Source organism: Uloborus diversus, chromosome 2 (genome assembly GCF_026930045.1).
Source record: "Uloborus diversus isolate 005 chromosome 2, Udiv.v.3.1, whole genome shotgun sequence".
NCBI classification, from domain to species: Eukaryota; Metazoa; Arthropoda; class Arachnida; order Araneae; family Uloboridae; genus Uloborus; species Uloborus diversus.
In genome coordinates this window covers 81,211,707-81,237,509 of record NC_072732.1, presented here as the reverse complement: position 1 = coordinate 81,237,509, position 25,803 = coordinate 81,211,707, and the positions used below count along the sequence as shown (strand labels likewise).

Genomic DNA, 25,803 nt, shown 5'->3' with positions numbered 1-25,803 from the left:
AATTAATTTCAAAATATATATGTACATGGTTTTAAAATAAAAGAGTTTTAAAGTCTGAAGAAAAAAAAACTTCGTATAATCTGAAGTGACAGCAAATAATACCATAGCAAAAAAAAAATATATTTTCAGTCAAAATTTAATTTTAGCTATTAAATTTAAAATGCCAAGTGATAACTTTTAAGATTTCATCAGCCTTATTAAAAAAAATAAAGATTTTATCTTGAAATTGTGATAACAGTATGCTAAACACTTCAAGATAATGAGTAAAGGCAAGGTAGGAAAGTCAATAATGGTGGCTTCCTCTTTGCCTGTAGGGTTGTTTATTTTATGTAGCATGGCATGCTTAGAAAGAAAATTCAAGCCAGCTAAAATGAACAACTTTACAGACACAGAAGCAATCTTAGGAAGCTCATCCTTAAGTTTGAATACTTTGACCTTGATGAAAAAAGATACAAATATAGGGCAGTGTATAATCATACCGCATTAATTTTACTTTTTTAAAACAAATAATCGGTGAAAAACTCATAGGGAATAAAAATACTTCATTTTGCAAACAATAATTTTTTTTCTTCATTTCATCAATTTTCCCTGAATTTTTGTTGTTTTTTCAAAATTCCCTGATATTTCGCTGATTTTTCCCTAAGTGATAAAGTTCCCTGACTTTTCCCTGATCTCCCTGATCTATCGCCACTCTGTAATAGATTTTACCAAGGTTTCATTATTTTAAAGAGGAGTAATGCAGCTGCTACTTTAAACTTGGGACTTTAATACTTTAAATATTTTTTTTTTCAAAATTGTTTTTATTTGTTTACTACTTGTTGAAAACAAAGTAGTACTTTCAACTTATTTTAGTGTTTCTTTGGTGCCACATGTCATGCATAGTAGCAATTTGCTGAAATACTGCAGCAATCATTCTCTGCTTTTGGTTTATAATTCTTTTTATTTTTTTATTAGTATGTAACACAAAACATATTGAACAAAGTAGAAAGCTATTTTTTAGTATAAATATGATTAACTTGTTGTATCGATGGGAATACCATATAATGCATAACAAAAATTGAAATCCGCCGATCATAGTCCGATGCCAATAATCATAAGTTTTTTTTTTTCTTTTGCGTATAAAGGATGCTTATACATTTAAAAAATTTCTTTTCTATAAAATAATTAATTTTTAAAAATTCATAATTAATTGCACATTTACTTTCAATAGTTTACATTGAGAAAAACATCCAATTCTGTTTTTGTAAATTTATGTCTACTTCCATCATGCAAACGACCAAATATGGCAACAAAGTAAAAAATTTAAAATAATAAGTAGATTTTTGCATAAAAGTAGTAATAATTAAAAATTTTTAAAAGCCTACAATTAAGACAAAATAGTCGGTTTTTTGCACATAAGCGTTTAAATCAATTAGAATTTTTAAAAAATGTTCTGGAGATAAAATTTTGTATTTTTCCAGAAAATAATTAGGAATTATCCGAAAAGGCACATTTTGCTTTGTTATCAATAGTTTTCATTAAAATAAAAATCCAACAATGCCATTTTTGGAAACATAGACACTCAAAAAGTTTTGCATACTGTCATCTTGGGAATGACCAAATATGGCGGCTGCGACAAAAATTAAAAAATACTTTTTTGAATTTGTAGCATGAAAACAATTTAAAAATAATAAATTTTCATGAAACTACGATTCAGTTGAAAAGTTTTTAGCACATTTGCGTCCAAGGCAATGAGGGTAAAAAAAAAATTTTTAAAAAAATTTAAAAAAAAAAAATTTTCATTTCTGAAGAAAATGACATACTTTAAATAAAATAATCAAAAAACAATTTGCAGCACATTTTGCGTAATTTTAATTAGTTTTCAGTAAAAGGAAACACCCAATTCTGCTTTGTGTTTAGAAACTTAGGCATTTGAAGATCATGTCTACTTCTATCTTATGAATGACCAAAAATCGTAACTACGAGTCACATTTTCGATAAAAAAAAACTATTTTCCCCCAATCGACCCTGCAATCCACAGGCTTGTGCTTCAGAAGCAGTAAATTGTCTTCTCCCCTGTTGAGTTTGTGCACAATTTTTGTTCACCCTAGGAATTTTTTCTCTCGGGAACTATTGGGGCAAAAATAGCGTCCGCAAAAGTTTTTTTTTGGATGGGGGGGGGGGTCGCCCCTTTTTTTTTTTTTAATTACCAGCGTCATTATGCTTTAAAACTTTTACAATTTTTTTCAGGAAACATCGATAAAAACGATTAGATATCATTGTACAAAATTCCCTGGGAAAAAATTAGAAAAAAAAAATTTGGGGGCAAAATTGGAGATTTCCCTGACCTTCTCCAGACATTTTTACCTAAGTCATTTTCCCTGACAATTCCAGGTTTTCCTGCAGCATACGAACCCTGTGTTTTTCTTTTTTTCTTAATTTATCTCGCCTCCTTTTTTGTCTTTCTGCAGCAGCCGATGCCATTTGTGCAATTCATTTGAAGTTTATTAACAAAAAGAAAAGTTCAAGTGAAGTTATTGTGACTGTTACATATTTTAAATTAGTTTGAAATAAGTAAATTCAACTATTTCTAAATATTTAAGGGATTATTATTGAAGATATCATAAATGAAGAGAATATGACTTTTTATAAACTTGGGTTTGCTTTTGTTGAAGCAATGCAAACTTTTATACAATTTTGTGACTGATGTTACATTAGAGTATGAGACCTAGTTTTAAAAAAAATGTTAGAAGACAATTATAACAGTTTTAAGTTTCTTTGTTGGTCTAATCCCTTCCTATGTAAACTAAATTTCAATAAAAAGCAAGATTGTAGACATAACAATTTCCTAAGTGAAAAAAAAAGATCGCTTATACAATGATACAGGGCACTGAGTAGGGTTGCCAAAATTTGTATAAAAACTCACAAAACATGTGTTTAGAACTTTTTTTTGCATAATTATATAAAAATATAATCTTTTTTACTTCTTATGAAAGAAAAAAATTACTGATACAATGATTTTTTTTTTTTACTGTAATGTGCCTAGTTTCATGGACAGGGTTGTTATAAAATAACGTCAGGTGTTTAGAGCCCTCTAGCAAGTGAAGACTTGGACGAAACATCGCCAAATTTCATGGGCACACATTGCAGACCATGGGATTTTGATTTCTAGGAAAAAAAAAAATAGTACTAAAAGTCACCATCACGGGGAATTTTGGCGCTGCAAAAGTGTATTACTTGCAAATACTAAAGAATTAAATGCCAATTAAAAGCACACATCAAGTTTTTTGCTAAAAATAATTGTTGCTTACAAATGAGGGTCAATAAAACCAACAAGAAATTTCAATTTGTAACAAGAGAAGAATTTTACCAAAAGTCATCAGGAAGAAATTTTGGCTTTCTTTCTGAATAATATTCATGTAAGATGGTGCACCACCCCATGCTGGCCTTTAGTACTGAGTGAGCAACATTTTTTTGATAGCAGTTTTATTAGTCATGCATTTCCAACGGTATGGAGACCATGGTCGCCCAATCTTTCACCTTGTGATTTTTAACCATGGGAATTTCGTAATGGCATTGCGTATCTGCGACATGAACCCAATATCTCAACTTTCAAAACTAGCAAAATGTTATAGGTAGGCGAAATAAATCCCCCCCCCCCAGAGGTATGGAAAATATTGTTCATTATACACAGTACCTAGAAAATCTCTATGTTGATCATATTGAACCTCACTTGTTAGTAAAAATCATTTTGTGAATAAAATTGATGTATACTTCATCAGTTAGCATTTAATACTTCAACAGTCACAGTAATACACCTTTTCAATGCCAAAATTTTCCCTGGTGGCGACTTTGGGTACTAATTTTTTTTATCCCATGGTCTACTATGTATGTCCATGAAATGTGGCAATGTTTCGTCCACTACATCACTTGCTAGAGGGCTCTGAACACCTCACGTTATTTTATAACCACCCTGTGTATGTATATATATACACATACATACACTACTCGACATTGAAAATGCAATGTAATCTGAAGGTGATGAAATTTGGAAAAAGGACAGAGACAGCAAGGAATAATAAATGATCTTAATTTCAAAATGATAGGCAGAATACAAAGCGAGAACGGAGTCGGCTCTGTAGGATGTAGGACCACCGCGGACAGCGATGCACAAAGAAACACGTCTAGGCATAGAGTCAAAAAGGGTGCTGATGGTGTCCAGAGTGATGGCTCTCCATTTCCTTTCAACCACTTGTTACAGTTCGTCTTCTGAACGAGACAGGGAGAGTCTGAAAATGGCGTCTAATCACATCCCACACATGTTCGATTGGTAACAGGTCAGGTTCCTGGCCGGGGATGGTGGCCAGGGAAGCATCTGTGTGCCTTGGAGAACATGTTGGCAGATGCAAGCACTGTGTGGTCGGGCGTTATCCTGCTGAAAAATTGCATTAGGTAGCCCTTGAAGGTAAGGGATTGCCATCGGCCGCAGCACATTATCCAAGTATCATTGGGCCGTCATATTGCCCTGAATTTCATCTGAGAACACGAAATTTCGCCATTCTGTCATCCATGTCGCTCTAGTCTGGCATCATGCTAAGAATTGCTGTCTATGTTGTGGGGTCAATGGCAATCTTAGCGGACGCTGTGATTGTAGACCACGTGCGATCAAACGACAGGAAATGGTTCTGGTTGACATGGGAACATTCAGGTTATCTTGCAGCTGCTGCAGAATCTAGGAACAAGTGACTTGTGGGTCTGCTACAGCTTGTCGGTGGATGGGTCGATCCACGCGTTCTGATGTCACTCTGGCTGCCCCTGCACCCCTCAATCTTACCACATTTCATTGTTCCATCCATCTTCGGCACAGCCAATGCACCATGCTCGCATCCATGCGGGTATCGATTTGGGGACCACGGGGCTGCGATTTGACGTATGGACCAACCTTCCCTTCTCAGTCCGGTAACCATATCCCTCGTAAAATCGTCTATCTGCTGGAAGTGCCTTCGTTGACGGCGGCCTGGCATTCTCTGGTGTTACACGTATCCTCCAAGACAAAAACAAAATTTCTTCAATAATTCTCCAGTCGGAAATAAAAGCACGAATATTGCCCATTCTGCAAGTTCCTTCCCTTATATCTTACTTCAGGTGCGTCGGAGAGCTGCACATTTCACATCATTTACATAACTCAGTGATGTATGTCTACTCTAAAATTTATATAAATTTCTGAACACACTCTTTCTTAGTGTTGCACTTTCAATGTGGAGCAGTGTATGTATATATATACACAGCAGCCCTACATATACCTTGATTTTACATATTTTGTTGGACTAGTGATAAAAAATGTGCCAAATGGAAAACCATAAATCTAGGAAGGCATTGACCCAATGAACTAGTGGACAAAATGTCCAATGCTTACTTCCTTTCTTTTTTAAATGCAATTTCATCTATAGTATGTTCTATGCTAACATTTTTTTTTTTAATTGCTTCTTGGTTGATATTCCCAAATAAAAAGTTTTCGAGTTTTCATACTTTGAATTGCGTCATCAGCTGTGGGACATCCGCCACTATTTTCTATTAGTCTTTCTTCTTCACTACATCATCAGAAGTAGGTATTAAATCTGATATTGAAGGAATTGACGAGATGAGGATGTGATGAGACTATATACATGAGCCATAAACTAGAAAGTTGTCGAAAAGAGTGCCAGCAGCTCTGGTATTTAATTGCCATGAACAAAGACTGGAGGATAGGAGGAAATGCCTCACACAGACAAAGAACAGTGAGACAAAACAAAAAGAATGCCAGAGCGGCTTCAAACAACTGAAACAAGATTATTTTGAAAAAACGAAACTCAAAGAAAAAACTTTTGTGTGTCTTGCAGATAAAATATGATTTTTATCTGTTTGTAGACAAACATATTAAGCGGATATTCTGAAAAAGAGCAATGAAAAATCTGTAATATTTTAACCTTTTTAGCATTTTTACGAAATAGCAGAAAATGGCGTTGGTAACAGGATAAAACAGCCAGCGCAAAGCCAGGGTTCCATTGTGTATATATTTATTTCAGTTAAAATTAAACCAGATTGAAAGGTTCAATCAGGAGAAATTTCATTACCCAATTAAAATAAAATATCTATTTAAATTAATGGATTAATTCCATTTCAAAAAAAAAAAAAAAAAAACAAATATTTAGATTAAATTGAAAAATTAGGTACCTTAAGATTTGCTCCATCAAAAGGTAGAGAACCACTAACTAGAGTATAGAGTATCACACCCAAACTCCAAACATCTACTTCTGGCCCATCATATTTTTTACCTAGGAAGAAAAAATCAGAAGGTGAATAAATTATAGGCTACACAGACAGTTTTTGAAGGAAAAAAAAGTAGGAAAAATAGGAAAATTATGCTGTAAAAAATAGGAAAAAGAAAAATAATGTTTTAAAAAAAGAAAAATGAACTAAAATACCCTGAATACAAATGTAACTATGAAAAAACAGCTACAAACCTGCTCCATGTTTAAGAAACATTTTTTTCAATTAACGTTAAGAATTAAGAAATTTTATTCAAGATAATAACGGGAAATTGTTTTGCTTAAGGAAATGCTTTGTTTATATATTTCAACCAGCTATTAGCAGAAAGCTTGGCTGTTGAAATAGGACGCAGATGATATTTCTTGGGTGCTTTCTCCTTCTCATATCCATCAAAAATGACAATAGCTTACCCATATTTGAATAAAATTATTTCAGAAAGGGTATAAGTCACATTTTTTTTTTTCAAAATTAAGCTGTGGTTTTACGATATTAGTATGTAGAGAAATCTATTAGTGTAGCAGGGAAGTTAATGCTTGTACAACAAATTATTCTACTTAGGGATCACATTTTTCGTTTATTTCAGAAAGGGCACAAGCCCAGACTATGCACTAAATGCGAATGAAAGAATAGTAATATGAATATATGGCAAGATCATAGAAGAATTAAGATTTTTTAGCGTAATGAAATAAAAACAAATAACTCCTTTGATCTAGCATTAATACGGTAATGGCAGGTTCCTCAGTTAGGAGGGTTGTCAGGGGGGGGGGGGATTCGAAATCACGACCTGGGTAGAGACAAGGCAGAAAAGTATCGGAATGAAATTCTCTAATTTCTCAGGGATTTTATTAACATCACTCTAGGAACTGCGAAAAAACTGTACGCTTTCAGTGAGATATACACTGGTCAAAATAAGACTGCAGGAGACTTTCTAAAAATAACACACTGAAGAAATTTAACAAGATTGCTGATGACTTTTCTCTGAGAGGACATTCGTTTGTTCATTGCGACCAGGATTTTGGGACAGTTTAATGGATGACGTGGCGATTCCAGTAGGGTTGCTCTCTAAAAGTTTGATGAGACGGGGAAATCCGGATTGCTCTGATTGTGCTGGTGGAGGTGGGAGGCTCTTTGCCAATACTACCGCACGGAGGAAATTTCTTTTCTCTTCTCCACTTTCCCCGTCTGATGTTCTTTATCGAGTTTAAGAATTTAGGGATCCTGTACGGGATTTACCGATTTTGTGCGCGTTTTGAGCAATCTCACGCTTTATTTCAAACCATGGGCGGAAGCATGATTATGCATTTAAAAAATAGAAAACTAGGAAAAAATAGGAGGTCTGCGAACCCTGAAATTAACAAAATAGATAAAAAAAGTTTTTAAAATCAAACCAATTTGAAACAATAAGGAAGTTTTCGATTTTTCAATTTTATTTTTATATGATAGAGTAACATGTATGAACATCATAGGTGACCAAATTTTTGTGATATGATAAGTAGTTTTTTTTTTAAATTAATTTTTAAAGTTCAAGCGCTTGTGACGTCAAATGGCATAGGAAGTGAGGTCATGTGCTCTTCCGATACGGGAGAAGCTGAAGGACATGCAGTTGGCTTCGAAGACGAAACGTAAAAGGCTTATCTTCTCATATTTCTGGAACATTAAATCTCTCATCCTCTCGGAAATATTCGAATATCATCATTGATGTTACTTCAGGAAGATTATTTAGATTGTGCTTTAACGAATCCGGCCTCCATAGTGTGTTCAAAAGGATTATTGATTTTCTAAAAAATAAAAATATCAGCCCGCTTAAAACGTCCCTACGAAAACAAGGGATCTTCAGCGGAAGGCCGCCCATTAGTGCCCTGTGACGTATGCTCGTGACATTTCAGAAAAGCGCACTTTGGCGCGTGGATTTTTTAAAATTCACTAAAAATCAATCACGGCAAATTCGGCGATGGCGAATTTTTTAGTTTTGAGGGTCAATTAACAATATCCAATAGTCGAAATATGAGCATTTAATAGGTTGCAACTTCCCTATTTACGTCTCCTAACAAAATCAAATAATTAATTGATTAACATCTATAAAATTAGAACCATCAAATTGCACATATACTTAACATTGCTTTGACTGTCTTTTCATGTAAGTACTACATCCATTAAAAATAAAATTTGAAGTTTGACATAGTATTTTTCAATGCGCAAAACCACATTAAGTCCATATGCATGCAAATGGATTGAGCAAATTAGAACAACTTCCAAGCTAAAAAGGAGACGAGCCTTCAACTAGAAACAGCAGTCATTATTGAACAATACTTTTAACCCACATTATGACGTTTTATTAATGTGATTGGCTGTCGTGATGCTACCTTTACATTTTATCATATTAAAATAATCAGGGTGGTGACAGGAACTGTGAAAAAAAGTGACCGACTTTTCCCTGATTTCCCTTATTAAGTTCACCGAATTTCCCTGATTTACGTTACCAATGATAATGGTTTTCTTTCTTTGCTCTACTTGAAATTCATTGTATGTTTGTATAAAATACAGTATTTTAAATGTTTTAAGTTGTGTAAAGTTGTTGAACTAAAGATATATTTAAAAAAGATGCTACTTTTTCAATGAAATGGTTTATAAAAAAAACATCAAGTCAATTTTTTTGGGGGAAAAAAACTTACAAAACAGTATATTAAATTTTTCTACAATGGAAAGATTATAGAACATTAAAAAAAAAAAAACTTTACTTCCAGAAACCACTTAGCATAAGAATTTTAAGAAACTATTAAAATTACTCTTAAAATCATATGTGTATTTATGATAGAACTAAAAAGTAATTGAAATTATTTTGAACTAAATTTTCAAACAGTATAATAATTATTGCAAGAATAACAAGTAATAGTGAAAGAATAGAAGTAATGTAGTTATTCTTGACGTATTGACTATTAATTGACATATTTATGCAAAACAGATGAAACCATTTGACATCCATTCATAGGGAGCTTTTCTCTAATCAAGAACATAGGTTTTAATGAATGAATACACTATCTGAATATACTATCTCAAATGATTTCAGTATAAAAAAAAAATATCTTAGATTGCTTTTGTAACAAACAACTTTGAAATGCAAGAAAAAAAAAACAATTAGTTAATTTTAAATTATGTAAAAGAAGAATATAATTTGGTTATAAAATTAAAGAATCACTTAAGTCTGAAGAAAAGTAAACCTTTATAATCTGCGGTGACAACAAATAGTATAACGGCAAAAAACAAAGTTTTTTTTTATTGAAAGCTCAATAAAGCAATTAAATTAAAAATGCAAAGAAGTAATAACTTCTTCTTTAAATAAGCTTTTATATTATTAACTCAAAAACCAAAGATTTCTTCTTGAAACATGATTACAGTACGCTAATTACTTCAAGACAATGGAATAAAAGCAAAGGAGCTACGGCAATAATGAAGGCTTCCTCTTTGCATATATGGTTGTTTATTTTACGTAGCATTGAAAGTGTAAAAGGAAACTTCAAGCTAGGTACAATAAGCAACCTAACAGACACAGAAGCAATCTTAGGAAGTTCATCCTGTGGTTAATAAGTAAGATTCAATACTTTAACGTTGAGGAAAAAAGATGCACAAATATGCGGCAGTGTATAACCACACCTCATTAATTTTACTTTTTTTTGAACAGATAATTGGCGGAAAATGCGTAGGAAATTCGAGTATTTAATTTTGTAAAGCAAAAAATTTTTTTTTTCTTCATAAAATCATTTTCCCTGATTTTTTGCTATTTTTTTCGAAATTCTCCGATATTTCCCTGACTAATAAAGGTCCCTGACTTTTCCCTGATCTGTCGCCACCCTGAATAATGTCCTATTTGAAGAAATGTTATCAAAAAAAAAAAAAAATTTTCGGTCCTACTTTCCATCTCGGAAGTGTCATCTAGTCCTCCTTTTTGAGGCTTAAGGTTCTGCATCCATGATTTTCAAAGTTTAAAAGTCAAAATTTTTGCACAGCAGACTCCAGCAGTTAGTTAAGCCCCTGCTTAGTGAGAGAATTGAGGGGGAAAAATATATACACATGATGAAGTTCTTAAGATTTGAACAAAATGATTTAACATTTTGAATTAGAATTACATACTCAATAAATTGTGACAACTGAAGAGAAAAAAAAATTAAACAATCATTTTCAACAATTTATAGAGGTACCATAAATTATCGAATTACCTTGGAAAAGTTCTGGGGCAGCATAAGGTGGACTTCCACAAAATGTATCTAATTTTTGACCAGGAACAAATTCATTACTAAAACCAAAATCTGCTATTTTTATATTCATTTCTCCATCTAATAGGAGATTCTCGGCCTGTGAAGAAAAAGGAAAATTAGAATTTCTTTGATCTAGCAAACTTGAACAATACTACATAATTCACACACAAAACATATATAAATATTTTTCTATACATTATGCAACCCAGACAATTTATGATATTTATAGTAAGGAAAAATTTTGACATTCAAAATTTTTAAACATACTTCATTCCTTAATCATACCTTTATGATTTACTTACAAAGCCTTATACTGAGCATTTGCACTTCTGTTTGACCTATCATGAGCTTAAAAACAAATGAAAAATTTAAACAAAAAAATAAGAATGATTTGACATCTTGAATACAAATTTTGTTTTTCGTAATAACGAGTTGTGATGGGATCCTACTCATTGGATTTCTGGTTTCTACAAATGGTTCCCGTCTTCCGGATTAGACTCGGCGATGTGCCAACTGAAACTCGTTTTTAGAGCAATCTTGAGAGCAGGAAAATTGAATTTAGAGCAGTAAAACAGTAAATTTGGAATAGACTGAAGCAGTAAAACTGGAGCAGATTGCAACAGTAACAATCTAAATTTTTCATCAGTTTGGAGCAAGTCTACTAATAATAAAGCTGAATGTGTATCTGTCAAGTTTGAAGGGTAAAGACCATTGGGTCGATTTTCATGAAACTTGGCACAAAATTAGTTGGTACTATCTCAAAGCACTTTTTCAAAAATTTGATTTTATTTTTTTCTATTCCAATTTTAAGCTCATTTTTTATATAAATTTACTACTACGGGGAGAGATACTTCATGCACATTTTTTAATTAGGTCATTGCGAAAGTTTGGAATTTTCTGCATAAGATGAAGTTTGTTCGAAGTTTCTACAAGAATTAAGAGAGCTATGAGAATTAATTTTAGAAAATTAGAAACACTAGCCAAACCATTCTAAATAATTGAATTAGCAGGGGTCGATCCAGCGCCAAATTGGGGCCGCTTTGTGGCCCTTTCACAAAATTCCGCACGCCAAAAGCGGCCCCATTCACAAAATCCCACGTTGTAAAAGCAGCCCCTTCACAAAAATTTATAAAAAGGCAGCCTTTTCACAATATTTTTTAATCGCAAATGTGTACGCATCTACGCGAAAGCGTACCCCTGTTCCACCTTCCCCCATCTTATCTTTTTGCCTGCTGCGTGAGGTGTTTTTGCTTGAGAGCGTCAGAAGGGGGACGGGATAGGGATGCTTGTGATTGGTGGCTAGCCAAACTCCAAGAAAAATAATGAGCACGTGAAAAGGAATTGATTCGATGATTTTCTGCTGTTCTACGAGTGCGAAATGAAGACTGACTCATTTCACGCCACGGCAAATTTATTGCCTATATTCTGTTGCTTTGATTTGCTTCAATGACCAAATACTTCTGAATTAAATATTCCTTTGAATCATTGTAACTTTCAATTGTGTCTTAGTTGCACGCATCCTTCATTTATCCATATTATTTTGTCAAATTATGCACTTTTAATTCTCAAAATTAGCTGCAAATTGAAACCTTGACAGTTGCAGATCTTCTAGTTTTTTTTTCCTCTTTTTTTTTTTTACATTTTTTTAATATTCTTCTGTTTTTTCAATTTCTTCCTATTTCCTTCAGTTTATTTTGAAAAAGTTTAAGGTTCATAGTTGGGGGGTTATCTTACGGAGCGGACGAGCAAAATTTCTGAAAATTATTCCCGAACGAAGGTTAAAAAGAACACTCGAAAATCTTATATTTTCCTTTTTTTAATCAATTGCATAGAAATTCGCATTGAATACTGGCACATGCTGATGCTGTGAGCATTAAGTGTAATGAATTAGACTTACTACACCGCTAATAGAAGTGAACTTGCAAAGCATGTCCACAGCCTGAAGTTGAAGAAAATGAAAAACACGTGGAGCATTTTTCCTCAAGGAAAATCTGTATTTATTATCTTCAAAAGATTTCTCAAGTTGTTGAACAACATCTTCATTGATATTAAAAAAACATTTTGAAAAATAAATAAATATTAGCCGCTATGATACAACCAAACATTCAGTTTACGAACATGCTGATTCCAAGGAATATAAGGCATTTCCGTAACACACTGAATAGGCCTAAAGGGGTTTTATAACTTTAAAATTGACATCACGTTGTATTACGACCTGCCAGGAGTAAAGAGCACTGGCAGACATCACGAAAATACGATAAATTACTACGTGCAACACATTACGGCTATGAGAGGTAAGAGAGAGAGAGCGAAAAAGATCGCTCAAAGTATTTAAAGTCTTCACATGACTTTTAAATCAAGAATATGCAAAACACAAGATGTGTTGCCAATGCAAGAAAGTTAAAGATATGTTGCCAATCAAAAAGTAACTCAATCTAAAAAAAAACTCGCGGTTATAAGATACAATGAACTGGTGACTCGGTTCACCCAAAAGTTCATTCATCTGACTGAGTTATCGCAACCAATCGCACAAATGACGTCACAACCTGATGCAATGTTTACATCGAAAAAGGATTGATTCTGCATGATGCAAAAATGTATTTTTAATGATTTTTTTTCTTTTTCAAATTAAGTGATTCTTTCACTTTTAGTGAAAGTTTAAATTAAAAATCTAACAGATGCAAATCGTATTGTATGGCAATTAATTAAATCCTGTTAGAGTATGAGTGACTACGCGGGAAACGACGAACAACCGATTGGCGAAATTCCCTGTAGTCTGTAGTTGATACTGTCTGTTTTCGAAAGCTCACTTGACACGATTGCATTTAATGAAAAAAAAAAGATATGATTAGGCCAGGGGTACTCACTTTTTCTCATATTCTTTAGTTTAAAGCAGCGTTTCTCGATCTTTTTTCGACACTCGGACCGGTAAAACTTCGTCAAAAAATTTCACGGACCAGTAGAAATTTACTTTTTTTTCACTAAAATAAACTAATCTGTTTTATCCTTTTTTTTTTAACAAACGCCAGAAAGAAAAACTTTCTACTTAAAATAAACTTACGAAAGTTAATTGTAAGATTGTTTTTAATAACTTACACACTTTGAATGAAAAAATAAGCGCAACTAATTTGTAAATTTTCATAAGCGAATAAATCTTGGAGAGAAACCACAAAACGTATGCAAAGTAATGGATATATTAATGCATAAAATATCGTATAAAATTAGGAATAAAAATAAAATAAGGAAATTTTATTTTATTGGAAACGGAAATAATTCTTCCAGGATCGATCAAATTTTCTCGCTAACCGGTGCCTGCGGAGAATTTTGGTTTAAAATGCATTATTCATTTTTTCTTTCTTGCTATTTTTCTTGTAGACTGTACGTGTAGAAGCAAAAGATAACTTCCAAAGTCACGCTAGTTTGAGCGTACAGCATACAGTAAACCAAAAAAATAACAGTATTATTATTATATTCAGTAAATTACAGGTTTTCCATCTCCACCTCAGTCACTTTCCTATGCCGGGCTGATGAGTGCTAATAAGCACGAAACTGCAGTTCTCGGCTGGAAATGACTGAGCTGGCGGTGTATTTCAAGTATTATTATTATTTTTTTTTTTTTACTTTAATTCCTAGATTCCTTCTTTTATTGATAAAATACAATGCCATCTGAAAAATATCGTCAGTCATTCTATTTAATCTTGCTGTCTTCTTAAATAAACATGAAACTTCGAGATGAGCAATTTTGCAATTTTTTAACGTATGTCCGCTAATGGTGAGCAAAGGGGAACAGTGCGCAAAGGAAGTTTTATTGAGTGGGATTTTATAAAAAGTAGCGGGAATCACGTAATCTGCAGACGATAAATTTTAAAAAAAAACTGCAGACGATAAACTAAAAAAATGTGGTAATTGTATATTCCAGTTCGTTTTCTTTATCGGTATTAATCTTTCTTTTGTAGCAGATCGTTTGCGATCCAGGAGCGCAGACGATATTTTTCGTAGTTAGCTTGTTCGCGTGTTTAAGTGGACATTTTTTAGGCGCATAAAAGAATAAATTGTTATTCTATTCGAATATTAATTTGTGTTTTGCAAAATATTTCGTTACGTTTTTAGCGGATAATGGAGCGCTGGAGATAGCAGCCGCATTAATCTCAGTTTGGAGAGATCGCTTGTTCATTGAAAATTATTCTTCAAGAAATTAAAATATGAAACGAAGACGTCCTGCAACGGGAGGTACCTCCCGAAATTCTGCGTATTATGTTAAAAAGTGTCGCTCTTCGAACGTTGGGTCCCTAAATATTGTGAATTTCTTGAAGTCAGCAATTAACAACCCCTTTAAAATCACTACCACCACTTCATCATGCAGTAACAGTAACGCAAATGGTCCCGTTTCGGAGGACTCGGAAAATGCGGTAAACGATAGTGAAGCAAATGTTCCCATTTAGGAGCACTCGGAAAATGTGGTAAAAGTAACGCAAATGATCCCGTTTTGGAGGACTCGGGGAAATGCGGTAAAAGATAGTACATCAAATGACAGGGCAGTTAGCGAAAGTATAACGATTTTTGAGGCAGAAAATACTGGAAATGAATCTGGAGCAACTTCGACTGATGATGATATTGAGATTGGGCCATCAAATAATGATTCAAGCATTGTATTTGAGAGTACAAATGGATATAAGAAGCATGCAATAAATGAAAAGTACATTGCAAATTATGAAAAGGTGTATAGCTGGCTTTACTATAGTTATTCAGCTAAGGGTTTTTTGTGCAAAATATGTTCATCTTTCATGAATGTTAGTGATTCGAACAAACCTTGAGTAAATATTGGAGTTGATATCAAGAAAAGCCGTCACCCTATAGAGTTTTAAAAAAACATGAGTGCAACAAAAATCACAGAGAGGCTGTCAATATACAAAAATCTAGTGCAAAAGAAGGAATTCTCAAAAAAAATCTGAAAGTGCAGAGATAGGAAATGAAGCAAAAAAAAAAAAAATTAACAGAAAATTGATTGGTAAGTTTATTCGAAATTTGTACTTTATAATCAAGAAGCAATGGGCCAATTTTGAGAATTTTGAATCTCTAGTTAGATTTTTGGGGGAACATTTAGATGACAATGAAATAAAAAAAAACATTTGCTAACTTGTAGTAAGAATGCCACGTATTTATCTCACATTTCAGTTCAAAACATTTATCTTTGAAAATACCGAAATTCCGTTGTTTTCAGGAAAATTTTAAATTTTACTTTGATTACACAATATATATTTAGTATTAATTTGTGTTGAGTTTCAAAATCCAATTCTAAAATAACTTTACTTAAAATAAAATTATTTTACATGCTGTTTTTATATTTTTATTTGTTTTTTGAAGATCTTGATTTCCTTACATCGGCCATGGTAAACGAATTTTTCGCATTTTTGATGTTTACTGTACCTTGTTAAGAGGTAAACAAATAAAATTTCCTATATATTTATTAACATCATTAAATTGCAAAGTTTTAAACGAAATACCTACTCTGTAAGAACGTCAAATGTCAAAAAATTAAACGCTGAATGCTGTTGCAGTATTATTTTGGGTTTTAATTACTTTTAAGTTTTTCAAACACATACATGGCATCTTTAATGAGTATTTCACTTCTGTGTTAAGAAATATGTGATATCTTTGAGTCTGTTCATATTGTATTTATTAGGAGTTATCATTACGTTCAGCAGCATGTGCAATTTTCATTGCTCTAAAAGTATTTGAGAGGGGCAAACAGGAAATCTGTAGTGAGACTTTCACCTTAAGAAAGTGTGCCTTGCATATGTATATTTGTAAAAAACAATAAATGTAATGTATGTGTCAAATTACAAATAAAAATGTTAAGGGTCTTACTTCCCCCTCCCCCCAGCGCATTTTCTCTCGACAGCTTTCGAGTATTCTTCAAGAACTTGCAATCACCCCTGAAACCTGTCTAGGGCTTTTCTATAACGATAAGAAAGCTAAAAATGCTTTTATATAATCTTTTCCTAGAAAAAAATCACAAGAAGGTCTTTTTTACAAAAATAAAGAAAATTCACAAAAATATGTTGCTTTTTCACAAAAATGAAGAAAATTCACAAAAATATTTTGCTTTTTCACAAAATGAGGACCCAAAAAATAAAACCTGGATCGACCCCCGATTAGGAAATAAAATTAAAAATCAAAAGATGAATAAAATATTTTCACAGCAAAATAAAAGTTGTCTGTTTTTTTTTTTTTTTAAATTTTTACTTATTTTAATGGTTTAATTATGTTTCGTAATACATTAAAATAAAGTAAGCCATATGAATGCATTTGAAATAATCTTTCTAAAATATTAAACTTTGGGAAAATGCATCATTTTGCTTCTTAAACTTTTGCAAAACTTCTGCAGAGTTCCGTAAGCAAGTCTTACTTTTGCAAATTTTAAGAAAATAGTTGAATTACACCTTTACTGGAAAATTCTTTAACTGTGCTGCATTGGTTTATTACTGCCGATTCTGACTCGAAATGTTAACATGTTTTTAAAAAATCAAACAATTTTTAATATAAATTAATTTTAGGAACAAATGTTCACTTAGCTTTTTATTTATAATTAATACAGTTTACAGTTTGCTGCTTGATTTATTATTAATTGAAATGCATTAATATCAAATATTATATTTCCTTTAACCGAGATATTCTCAAGTATTCAAATTAAACATGCAGAACGAACTTTTTTAAAATCCCAATGAAAGTAAAATATATACTTTCATTGTTCAGTGTGCATTATTTTAAGCATGGAAATCGAGAAATGTTGCTGTCATTGGGGAGGCAAAAGACAATTGCAATCAAGGAAGGTCACAAAATGAATAGTAATGTTTTTTTATAATGTATCATTACAATGCTTTATTCAACAGTAATATTTCACAATGAAGCCTTTTTAACAGTAGAGTAAGTTTTACTATTTTAAGCATACTTTTTTCTTTGAAAGGAGAGAAAAATAAACCAAAATCAGAAATGTACCAAAATTACACATGCCCATTTTTAAAATTCAAACAAAAGTGCAAAAAATATTACATTTAAGTATAGAAATTGTACGGCTTTCAGTAAATAAGTACTCTTAGACATTGAAAAGTTATGGGAATTTACTGCACTATTATGTAATTATCAAAACATTATGCAATAGTGCATTAAAAGTGTCTTTTATAGCAGTGGCTGAACTTTGAACAATTTACAGTTAATCATGAAAATATTTTATCTAGACTTTTATTCGAATTGCTTAAATAATTATTTGGTAGCATTTAAATAAAATGATGAATTTGAATTTAAAAAAAAATATACTTGAGAAAAACACAACCATGTTTGATGATGTTAGTGGTTAGTGGAGTGAGTGTCCATACAATGTTTTCCTACACGTTCGACCAACTGGTAAGTATATTAGAACCTAGTTAGTCATCGGTGAAACCGGGTTAACCAGTTACTCTATTCGAACACACCCATAGATTTTGAAAAATGTCCAGTAATTTTTGAAAAGTTTAAGCATAAAAAATTGTTTTAAATCTCGCCATTAAAAAAAAAGACCCACTTGCTTAAACAGTAACTTTAAATAAGATGCCGATTTCTCTATAACATGCTTCTTAAAATTATAGTAAAAAACATTAATACCTTTAAATCTCTATGAATTATCCTTTTTTGATGACAATACTGAACAGCTGAAACAATCTGTAAGAAATTAGTGAAAAATTAGAATATTGATTTAGTTTGAATGATGAAATTGAAGATGACTTAAATGACAGTTTACTTGTCTAAATTTAGCTCTAGCTTCTTTTTCCTTCATCCTGCCATGTGCTACCAGATAGTCAAAAACCTCACCTGAAAGGGAAAGAAATACACATCATGATCATAAGTACATATTTAAGAACATAAGGATTACTTTCTTGCTTTGATGGCCAAGTATTCACAAAAATGTAGTAACTTTTACACCAATTGAGATGCACCATAATACCAGATGTATGACTAAACGCAAAAGAAAAAAATCTGTCTATAAACCAGATTTTTTTTTTCTTTTTTTAATGAACCAGAAGATTTTTCAAGCCCAGAAAAATTTTTTGGGGTTATCAGGAATGAAAGCACACAGAAAGCGAAAAGGAGGTAATCCAAAAATGCATCAAAAAAGCTCCCGGAACGGAACAATATCCGAAAATTTAACAAAAGATTGGTCAATTACTAATTTTAAGGATAAAATGAAATTTTTCCACACTACTTCAGACTTAAATATTTGGAAAGAATTTGATATTACATCATATCGAAGCATAGGACTGGGTAGTTGAGTAAGTTCTTGCTGTTTTGAAACAGATGGCATTACTGAAACTTATTGTGATAGTTTTTAATTGTGATGCATATATATACAAGTACTATAAGCAAGATTGAAATTCGGAGTATGTTATTTTGCAAAAGTGCAAACAACTTTGTGACATGTTGTTTTAGCTGGCACAACTTTAATGTATTGGGTCAAATTTTTTGATATCTGGAGTTGAATGTCAAATTTAGCATCTAGACCACTTCATCATTTCTCTAAGCAACATAGACGGAAAATACTGATTCACAAAGGTAAGTTGTTGCAAGTTGGATTTGCCTTTTTAATGAGCAGTTGATATAACGTTTGCTTTCAAAGGCAAAAGCATTCACCATTTGATTTCTTTTTTCCTAAGTCAGCCAAGGACCCGCTATTAGGGGCTGGCGGACCCCCAAGGGTTCAGCGGAACTCTACACTCTTCATAATGCTTGGAGCTATCTAAGGCTCCAACTCATCCACAATCTCTTAGAATATATGGAAAATATTTATCCTGAATGCGTGGCTACCAGAAGGGGCCAAACATCCAATCGAACTGCTAAATCAACTTTATTTTCATTTTTTTTAACTAAAGTGTAAACTCATTGTTAATCTATTTTTTTATGTCTAAGAAAGGTGTACATTGTTTTTGTTGGGAATTTAATCTGATGGCTCAATTTCAAAGCAGGTTTTAAGCAAGCAAGCCCAACAGTAAATTTGTGGAATGATCTGCTCGGGAAGAAAGGATTTACAGACACACATATTCAATAAACGTATTTTATTGAACAATAAATATATCAAAACATGGAAATATTAACAAGTGTTAATAAATATTCACATTCCCCCCATTCATAAAAATCCCCCCAAAAATATCAGTAGGAAGCATTTCTTAAAATAGTATTGTTATAATGCCAGTAAAATTCACATGACTAGTTTAATACAAGTACCACCTTGGGTCCTATGCTAACAAGCAACAGTAAAATTAAAAATTTTAATTCCCCCCCCCCCATGAATGAGTCGCAAATGTAGAATCAAGAGGGATAAAAGCCTTATATTAAAAATCAATGTCTAGTATTTTATTTGCTATTAAATGCAAAGTGGCAACAGATAAAAATTTTAAATCATTGCTTTTAATTTCCTTGTTGGCCAACAATGAATTCAGTATTAATCATGTGAATAAAGGCTTAGCTGTTATTGAAATCGCCTTTGAAAAAACGTCATAATTCCAATTCTATGAAACATGGAAGTTCCAAACACATTCCATCCAGGGTTCATACACTTGTGGTTAAAAAAAAATTTCCTGACTTTTCCAGGTCGTTTTTTAAAAAATTCCAGGTTACTTAGTTTCATTCAAAATTAAGTTAAAATAACAATATTTTTAAAAAAAATTGTTTAAAGTAGCAATGCAGAAGAACTAAAACTTTTACTCTTATATTTAAAAAAAAAATCTTGGAATTGTTTTCCTTTCTCTCACTTTTTAATGTATTGTTCAAAATTGTTTTCATCTTATTTAATTACTAGCAAAACCAGCACAGCGATGTCTGTGCTAAAAATTTAAGGAAAATCTGTTGAATCTATATATATAATTCTCTTACGTGCCGGCAAATGAAGGGGTGAATTTCTAAACCTCTGTTGGCAACACTTCGCCGATAAATCATGTAAACAAACTTCTACGTTGTTTTGAAATCTTGAATCACAGAATACTCAACGAACTTTTCTTGAATCACAGAATACTCAACGAACTTTTTTTTTTTTTGAGATGAGTTTGAGTCGGGCTGTGGCCCATTTCAACCTTAATCAGCAAAGAAAAGCTCAAAGAAGGCAGGAAACCGTTCTTGAATCCAATTTAAGATGAGCCATTTCCAGAGTTGTATTCTCTGATTCGCTGCCGATAATTTTTAGCGGCTGGGGAATTTTCAGTCAGCAGTTCCTTCAACAGATCAGGTGCGTCACACAATGCCGGTAACCGCACCTTTCCGTCATGGCAACATTTAGTATATTTATTTGCAGTATTACGCTCTTTCTGCCAATAAAGAGCACCACAAAATTCGCATTCTTCACACATTGCTCCACAATCATGTTCATCGGCAATGTTGTTTTGAACGCGTAGGCGCTTTGAGCGTCGTCTATTCTCTGCTTCAGTACGACAGTTCAGTTCAAAATGAATAACCGAGAAAGAATTTACTTTATTCCTTTTATTCTCAGCTGAAAGGTTTCGCCAAATTTGTTTAGGGTTATAGTAGTTTTAGTATTGTGCAAGCAAAGTAGCCTTGGCGAGTTTTCGCGTTTTTAGTTAAACCATTTTTTGTTCGTGACGTGGCAAGGATTCAGAATAACAACAAGAAGGACAAACGTTTGAGAAAATATGTTTGGTGCTCTCTGAGCCTGTTTTTAGTCATGGCCAGCTCTATGTGGCATTATCAAGAACAAGATCTTTTGAAGCAGTGTCAGTTGTGGCTCCCAAACGGGACATTTTTAATTGTGTATATGAGGAAGTTTTCTCAGATTAGAATATATAAGAGTGTAAATATGTAAATATATAAGAGTGTAAATAATGTAAATACATCCCTCGGGGGAGCCTGTAACCCCTAGAGGGCGCGTCCCCAGGTGGCGGATAGGGGAATGCCTTCATTGGTTTTCCAATGGGTGGTAGAAGGGAAATAAAATACCTTCCGCGGACCAACAGGTAGAAGTGCAATCTCTCCAAAGCAATGACAGACACTTTTGTATCTATAATGGTAAAGTTGTGCACATTGCCAAGGCAGTCATCTTACATACAGCAAAGTTAAACTGTCGAAAATCTGGCTAAAGCAGACAAATTAACATTATGAACGTAATTTTCATATTGGTTAAATGGATGGTGACCTAAATGCAATTACCAACTTTAATTTTTACGGAAAATTTTAGCTAGGCTAATGTATTGGCATACAGCGAGCGAGCGAAGCGAGCATGGATCGCGAAGCGATCCACAGGAAACTGCGTAAGCAGTTCCGGGGGTTGGCGAGCGATAGCGAGCAGGGGGCGATAGCCCCCTAGTAAAAGAAAAACAAATTACATCAAAATTACATTTGCAGTAGCTTTCAAATGTAAAAAACTCCATAATTCATTGCCAAATTCGCCAAGTGACTTTCTAATTAAAAAGAAAATCAATTAACATACTCAAAGAATTTAAAATATAGTAATAACAGTAAAATACTCATAAGCAACAAAGGCAACTTCCTCCAAAATGTTTAATAACAGAATTTTTAAAAAATACTAAAAACTTTTCATAACGCACTCAAAAGGACAAAATAACTTTTCTGGGTTAGAAAGGACAAGTTAAGCATTCCTGCAGTTTTCAAAAATTCCAAGAAAATGACACCACAAATGAAGAAAAGTGCGGCTCAAGTCAGGAAGAGAATTTCTCATCATTATCTAGCTTTCAATCATAAATTTGAGTGTTCAAACATGCATATTTTTCTTAAGAGGAAAGTTTGATTTGAAGTGACAGACGAACAAGTTAAAAGTTTATACAAACAAGCTATTCCTTCCTTAAAAGCTGGCACAACATGTGAAGGCACGATCCACCAATTTGGATCTCATATCAAAAACGTCCGCGGCCATTTTATGCCACCATGCTAAATTCAAAAATAGAAACCTGTTCCCCCGGACAATAGACCATCCATCCAGTGAAAAAATCTAACAGACATCCAATCCAGCTCTCAAGCATGAATCTTCAATGGCACCCGCTTGCTAGACCTTTTTTTAGCAAAAATGACTTGATTTAAACTCTCATTCTTAGAAAGAAATTACCTCACTTAAAAAGACATCAAGGCAACTACTGGAACATGCCACATTTCTAGCAGGGCTCAACGAATACTTCCTACATCTTTCAAAAAGAATTCACTATACAACCTGGAACATTCAATCTGGAGCACTCAGCTCCCAGGCGCAATCTCAGCACCTCAGCAAAACATCAGATTGCAGTCACAACATGGTAAAAAAAAAGAGATTGATTGATTGAAAATAAGAGATTGTGAGAGTTCACACTTAAATTGCATTCCCAATCCCCTTACGCCATGGCGTGACGCATATCAAAAAGCATGCATAGATTATATTGATGAAACTCACCCCCCCCCCCCCAGTTTACAATTTAAAGCTCAAATCTTTAAAATTGTTTCCCACATGCCCACAGCAAAAATTTACTAAACATCTTTATTATGACGTCACATCATCATGGAGGGTCAACAAACGCATGCAGGGAATATTGGCTCTGGAGAACCATTCTTGCGCCAGTAAAATAAAGGATGACATTCTAAGTTCAAAAAAAAAAAAGTAAGTTTTGGAAACTTTTATAAACTTTCCAAAACTTTAGGAATTTTCTCCAATAACAAAAAAATAATGGCTCTAGGCCAACAGTTTTATTTTGTTGTGCAGTATACTCGCATTCCACAGTTTCTTACCATTTTGATTTGGACTTTCTTAAATATTTGTATTATTATCACTTATGCTTAACTTTTGGACACCAGTGCATATACAGGTTTGAGCCAAGAGTTTGCTTAATGCATTGACTGCTAGTCACAAGGGTTAGATTAATAGTTATAACCACACACATAGAAGTAGATTGTATCCATATGCCAACATACTTATAAGAAATATATTTTAAAATATTTATAAAAGATAATTATGTGAGAGCTAGCTAGTTTGTTAAGCCTTTAAATAAGAATTTCTTAACTACATGCCAGCGCGAAAATTGGATCTACATGTCAACATTTTCCCGAAATTCAACATTACATGCATGCAAAGTGAATTAAAATTTAAAAAAATAAGTAGCAGTATCTGTTAATTTTATATAAATATATACTAATAAACAATATATATTACAAATGAATTTATAACAAGAAAAATTTAAGATATCACAAAAGATGCATTTAGAATGTTATTTGTGTATTATCTTTGAACAATCTAAGCAGTAACAAAGAAAATCGTTCACAAAACCTGCAAACATATGTCCAAACTGACATCTAGTTCAACGTTCAAAAGTTAACTTCATTCAAACAAAGAGTTAACTGATCAAAATAAAAATAATAAAAAAAGAAATGCTGAAGAACAAGAAACACATCCATGTTCAAACTGTCTTAGATTTATATTTCACAGGAGATACATTTTAGTAGTTCAATTAATATTAATTTTTTAATTAAAAAAATACATAAATGCAACCTCAAAACTAATGATTGAAGTCTGTAAGCATCTGCATTAGCTTATAATTTTTTATGGACTGATTGCATTGGTGTACATACACACTTGGAACAAAACCATGTTTTTGTATCCGTGCTTGCTGCAACGTTACTTCTGTTAGCTATAGACTGAGAACTGACTAAAGTAGTCTGCAAAATTCATTTGCATTAGTGAAAAAAAAATGCAAGTACCTACGGATTAAAGCTATAAGTATACCAGGACCTCAAAAATATATAAAACATTTAGCATAATACTTGAACCAGTTCATCATAGAAAGGTACATACAATTCTAAAAAAAAGTTGAATGAGAAAAATGGATAAAAGTAGAATATATATTTAAAAAATCCACTGCAGATGACAAAATTAAATTATATGCAGGAACAAAATATTAGCTGGCAATAAAATAAACCATGTGCATTCAAAGCACAGAACATTATTGCAAACAAACTTGAACTCTTGTTACGTTTGTGTCAGATAGAAGGAAACAAATTACAAAAGAATGCAGGGTTCATACACTTGTGGTTAAAAAATATTCCCCGACTTTTCCAGGTTGTTTTTTAGAAAATTCTAGATTGCTCGCTTCATTCAAAATTTAAGTTTAAATAGCAATATTTTCAAAAATAATTAAAATTGTTTAAAGTAGCAATGTGGAAGAACTAAAACTTCTCCCTTTAGATTTAAAAAAAAAAAGAAACCCTTAATTTTTTTTCTCTCAAAATTTTAAGTTGTTTTTAACATTTTGTTCAAAATAGTTTTAATTTGTTTACTACTTGTTGAAAACAGAGTACTTTCAACTTATTTTAGCGTTTCTTTGATGTCACGTATCATGGCGTAATATTATAGCCTTTGCTGTAGTCGCGCAGTAATCTTTTAGCATCCGCTTTCGGTTTACTATACTTCTTTCTATTTTCTTATTAATATATAACACAAAACATAATGAGCAAAATGCAAAGCTAAAAATCATATGATTAACTTGTTGCATCAATCGGCATACCATATAATGCATACTAACAAAAATCAACATTCGCTGATCATAGGTCAATGCCAATAATGTTTTTTTTTTTTTTTTTTTTCAATTTTGCAAATTAAAGGATGATTACATTAAAATTTCAATTTTTCTTTTATAGAAAGTAATAGTTAATTCTCAAAAATTCAAAACTTTTTGCACATTTTTATATTATTTTCAATAGTTTACATTGATATAAACATCTAATTCTGTTTTTGAAGTGTACACCCACTTCCATCTGCAAACGACCAAATATGGCGAGGTAAGTGAAAAATTTATGTTAATAAGTAGATTTTTGAATTTGTAGCATAAAAGTAGTTATAAATAATTAATAATCCTTAAAAAACAATTAATACAAAATAGTCAGTATTTAAGCACATAAGCGTCTAAATCAATTAGAACAAAAAATGTTCTGAAGATTCAATTTCGCATTTTTCCAGAATATAATTACGAATGATCCGGAAAAAAAGATACATATTGTGTTGTTTTCAATAGCTTGCATTACAATTAACATCCAATGCCGTTTTAGGGAACTTAGGCACTTAAAAAGTCTTGTGTACTTCCATCTTGGGAATGACCAAATATGGTGGCTACGTCCAAAAATAAGAAATAATTTTTTGAATTTGTCGCATGAAGATAATTAAAACATAATAAATCTTCATAAAACTACAATTCAGGTGAAAAGTTTTTATCACTTTTGCGTCCAAGGCAATGAGGATAAAGTTTTAGGA

General features: G+C 32.5%; 1 protein-coding gene across 3 annotated transcripts in view; it reads right to left on the bottom strand.

Moving 5' to 3' along the window:
- Positions 1–25,803, bottom strand: part of LOC129235256 (MAP/microtubule affinity-regulating kinase 3-like) — a 174,350-nt gene that overhangs the window by 85,479 nt on the left and 63,068 nt on the right. For all 3 annotated transcript variants that reach the window (XM_054868968.1, XM_054868969.1, XM_054868970.1), the window contains exons 8-11: positions 18,319–18,389; positions 18,183–18,239; positions 10,503–10,638; positions 6,193–6,293 (exon numbers count right to left, since the gene is read on the bottom strand). In XM_054868968.1, the coding sequence (XP_054724943.1) occupies positions 6,193–6,293; positions 10,503–10,638; positions 18,183–18,239; positions 18,319–18,389 (365 nt within the window). The remainder of the gene's footprint in view (positions 1–6,192; positions 6,294–10,502; positions 10,639–18,182; positions 18,240–18,318; positions 18,390–25,803) is intronic.